At 64.9% G+C, this 3,389-nt stretch overlaps 1 protein-coding gene across 1 annotated transcript in view; it reads right to left on the reverse strand.

Annotated features, from left to right (window-relative positions):
• Window positions 1-584: 584 nt before the first annotated feature.
• Window positions 585-3,389, reverse strand: part of dchs1b (dachsous cadherin-related 1b) — a gene marked incomplete at both ends in the record, with an annotated part of 64,284 nt that continues 61,479 nt past the window's right edge. Inside the window, 2 exons of the mRNA XM_084450392.1 lie at window positions 585-2,653; window positions 3,279-3,389. The exon at window positions 3,279-3,389 is cut by the window's right edge and continues 299 nt beyond it. Coding sequence (XP_084306518.1) covers window positions 585-2,653; window positions 3,279-3,389 — 2,180 coding nt within the window. The remainder of the gene's footprint in view (window positions 2,654-3,278) is intronic.

Consider the following 3,389-nt stretch of genomic DNA (forward strand, 5'->3'; position numbering starts at 1 on the left):
GTGTGTGTGAGAGTGTGTATGTGTGTGTGAGCATGTATGGTGCGTGTTAGTATGTAAGTGCGCATGTGTGTGTGTGTGTGTGCGTGTGTCCGGCTGAGAGAGGTCACTTTCCTCACACACTCCGGGGCAGTTCTCAGAGCCCTGCGTCACAGTGGGCGCGGTGGGACTGGGGGAGCGGCCTGTCACTCGACAAGCTCCGCCCACCTCTGTACATCCGTGAATGGACAAGACCCGCCTCCTGAGAGAGAGAAAGGGTTCCTTGTCACACATCGGCGTCCACGCGTGCCTCCGCACAAAAAAGGGCACGTGTGCTCTCCTCCAAAAACGTCCAAATGTTCTGCGTACGGTAAGCACCTTCAGACTCAGAGATGGGGTGGTTAGGTGGTGTGGGGAGGTGGGGGTGTGTGTGTGTTGTCATCCACAAATCATCCCAACCCCCATCCCAGAAATGCGTCTGAAACTCTCCACCAGACATAAGAGCGCACCTCCTCCTGCTCCTCCTCACGCTAGGGTAGCGGTTCCTCAGTATAGCGGAACATCCCCGGCGTGTGGCGGCGCCGCCCGACCCGCGGGGGCCCCGCCCCTCAGATCCTCATCTCGCGGTCGGGGCTCTGGTCCAGAGACGGCTCCCTGGTGCTGATCATGGAGGCCGACGGGCCCTGGGTCACCCCGAAGGGCGACACGGCCGGGGAGCGCGCCGCCAGCGGGGACAGCGACGGCGAGAAGCTGGGCGACATGGCCGCCGACGAGATGGAGCCCTCGTGGCTGATGGGCGAGCGGCGCAGCGAGGCGGTCAGGTGGGGGAACGTCCGGCCGATCACGGGGACCTTGGGGGGCACCGTCATGGCGCCCGGGTGGGCCACGGCGGTGATGAGCGGCGGCGGGTCGATGCGCGGCTTGGGGTCGGCCTTGGCCTTGGGCTGGAAGGGCGCCCGCGGGTTCTGTCCCTGCTGCTGGGCCGTCTCGTCCTTCAGACGGGCGATCTCGGTGAAGACGTTGGCCAGCGGCTGGAACTGCGGGCACCAGTTGAGGAGGTAGTCCCAGTTGTAGCTGCCCCGTAGCTCCTCGTCGCTCGCCACGATGGCGGTGAGCGATCCGTCCACGTGGGGCTTCCCGTCCTCAGGGAAGGCGTAGTCCTTGGGGTGGGAGACGTTGAGGCCGCGCCCCACGCCCAGGTAGCCGCCGCCCTCGTCCCGGTAGACCGGGAGCTGACCGGAGAGCAGGGTCCCGCTGACGCTGCCGCCGAGCTTCTTGCCCTTGAACCAGGCGCTGCCCTCCAGGGCGGCGGGCTCGCACGAGATGTCGGACAGCTGGTCGGCGTCCTGCTGGATTCCCGAGTCGGGCCCGCGGGCGGAGATGTGCTCCTGCATGGAGGAGGTGATGGACGCCACGCGCGGGTACTCGTTGATCATCCGGATCTCGTCGTCCTCCGCCGCCTCGGCCGAGCCCCGCCCGCTGGAGTGGGAGGGGTCCAGGGAGCCGCCGCGGGTGTAGGGGCCGCCGCCGGCGCCGCCCTGGTCCGCCACATACCCCGGCAGGGCCTGGTGGTAGATCCTCTCCCCGCCGCCGGCTCCGCTGCCCGGCTTGGACTGGTCAAGCTTTTGGAGGGCGGTCCCCGACGCCACTGCCCTGTTCCCCACCGCCTCCTGGCCCTTCTTCCTGCGCCGCGACTTGACCAGGAACACGACCACGGCCATGACCACCAGCAGCACGATCACGCCCAGCGACACGGCGATGACGCTGATCAGCAGGACGTTGACGTCGGGCGCCAGGCCGAAGGCGGTGTTGGTCACGTCGACGGTCACCTGCGCCGCGGACACGCGGGAGGTGTCCAGGGGACTGTGGGCCGTCACGTCCAGGGTCATGACCCTGGTCTCCCGCTTTGAGCGGCCCGACCCGCCGCCGCCTCCGGCGCTACGCGAGCCGTCCATCTTCAGGAAGACCGCCCCCGTGGTCTTGTTGAGGTCGAAGTACGGCGAGCTCCCGGCGAGGGAGTAGAGAACGATGCCGTCCACGCCGCCGTCCTCGTCGCTGGCCTGCACCTGGCCGATGGTCTGCCCGCGCCGGGCGCCCTCGGGGACCTCGAAGGAGAACTCGGGCGCCACGAACAGCGGGTCGTACTCGTCCTCGCCCGTCACATACACCTGCACCGTCACCGTGGCCGAGTGGTTGCCAGCGTCCACCGCCAGGGCCACGAAGTTGAAGGAGTTGACCTTTTCGAAGTCAAAGGTCACCCGGGCCCTGACCTCGCCGGACTCGCGGTCCACGGTGAACGCCTCCCTCCCCGGGCCGGACCGCTCCAGCAGGGAGTAGCTCAGCTGGCCGTAGACCCCCGTGTCGTGGTCGATGGCGTGGAGGACGGTCACGGCGGAGTTGACGGGCTGGTTCTCCCGGATGCTGGCGGTCAGCGTCTCGATGGGGAAGAAGGGCCTGTTGTCGTTCACGTCCTTCACCTCGACGGTGACGGGCGCCAGGGCGAAGTGGCCCTGGCCGTCCGAGGCCTGGACGATGACCACGTGGGAGGAGCGATGCTCGCGGTCCAGGGGCCGCTGTAGCCGCAGCGCGCCGGTCCACTGGTCCATGGTGAACAGGTCCATGTCGTCCCCGGAGCTGATGCTGTACTGGACCTCCGCGTTGGGGGCCGAGTCCGGGTCTGGAACGGAGAGAACGCGGTCAGTTAGAGAGAGAGAGAGGAGAGGCGGAGAGAGAGAGAGAGAGAGGGAGGGAGGGAGAGAAAAGGAGGGAGAGAGAGAGGGAGACAGAGAGAGAGGGAGAGAGAGAGAAAGAGAGAGGACGGGAGAGAGAGAAAAGGAGGGAGAGAGAGACAACGAGAGAGAGGGAGAGAAGGAGGGAGAGAGAGGGGGAGAGTAAAGAGAGAGGAGATAGAAATGGAGAGAGAGGGGAGAGAGAGAGGGAGAGGGCGAAAAGGACGGATAGAGAGAGACAGTCGTAGTAGAGAGAGAGAGAGAGAGACAGCTACCTGTAGTGGTCAGTCGTAGTAGAGAGAGAGAGAGCTACCTGTAGCGATCAGTCGTAGTAGAGAGAGAGAGAGACAGCTACCTGTAGTGGTCAGTCGTAGTAGAGAGAGAGAGAGACAGCTACCTGTAGTGGTCAGTCGTAGTAGAGAGAGAGAGAGCTACCTGTAGTGGTCAGTCGTAGTAGAGAGAGAGAGAGAGAGCTACCTGTAGTGGTCAGTCGTAGTAGAGAGAGAGAGAGAGAGAGAGAGCTACCTGTAGTGGTCAGTCGTAGTAGAGAGAGAGAGAGAGAGAGAGAGCTACCTGTAGCGGTCAGTCGTAATATCTCGGTCCCAGCGGCCGCCCCCTCGCTCAGCGACACGCTGTACTCGGCGCGGCTGAACGCTGGCGGGTTGTCATTAACGTCTCCGACGG

The sequence above is a fragment of the Borostomias antarcticus genome (assembly GCF_949987555.1).
Source record: "Borostomias antarcticus genome assembly, chromosome: 15".
NCBI lineage: Eukaryota > Metazoa > Chordata > Actinopteri > Stomiiformes > Stomiidae > Borostomias > Borostomias antarcticus.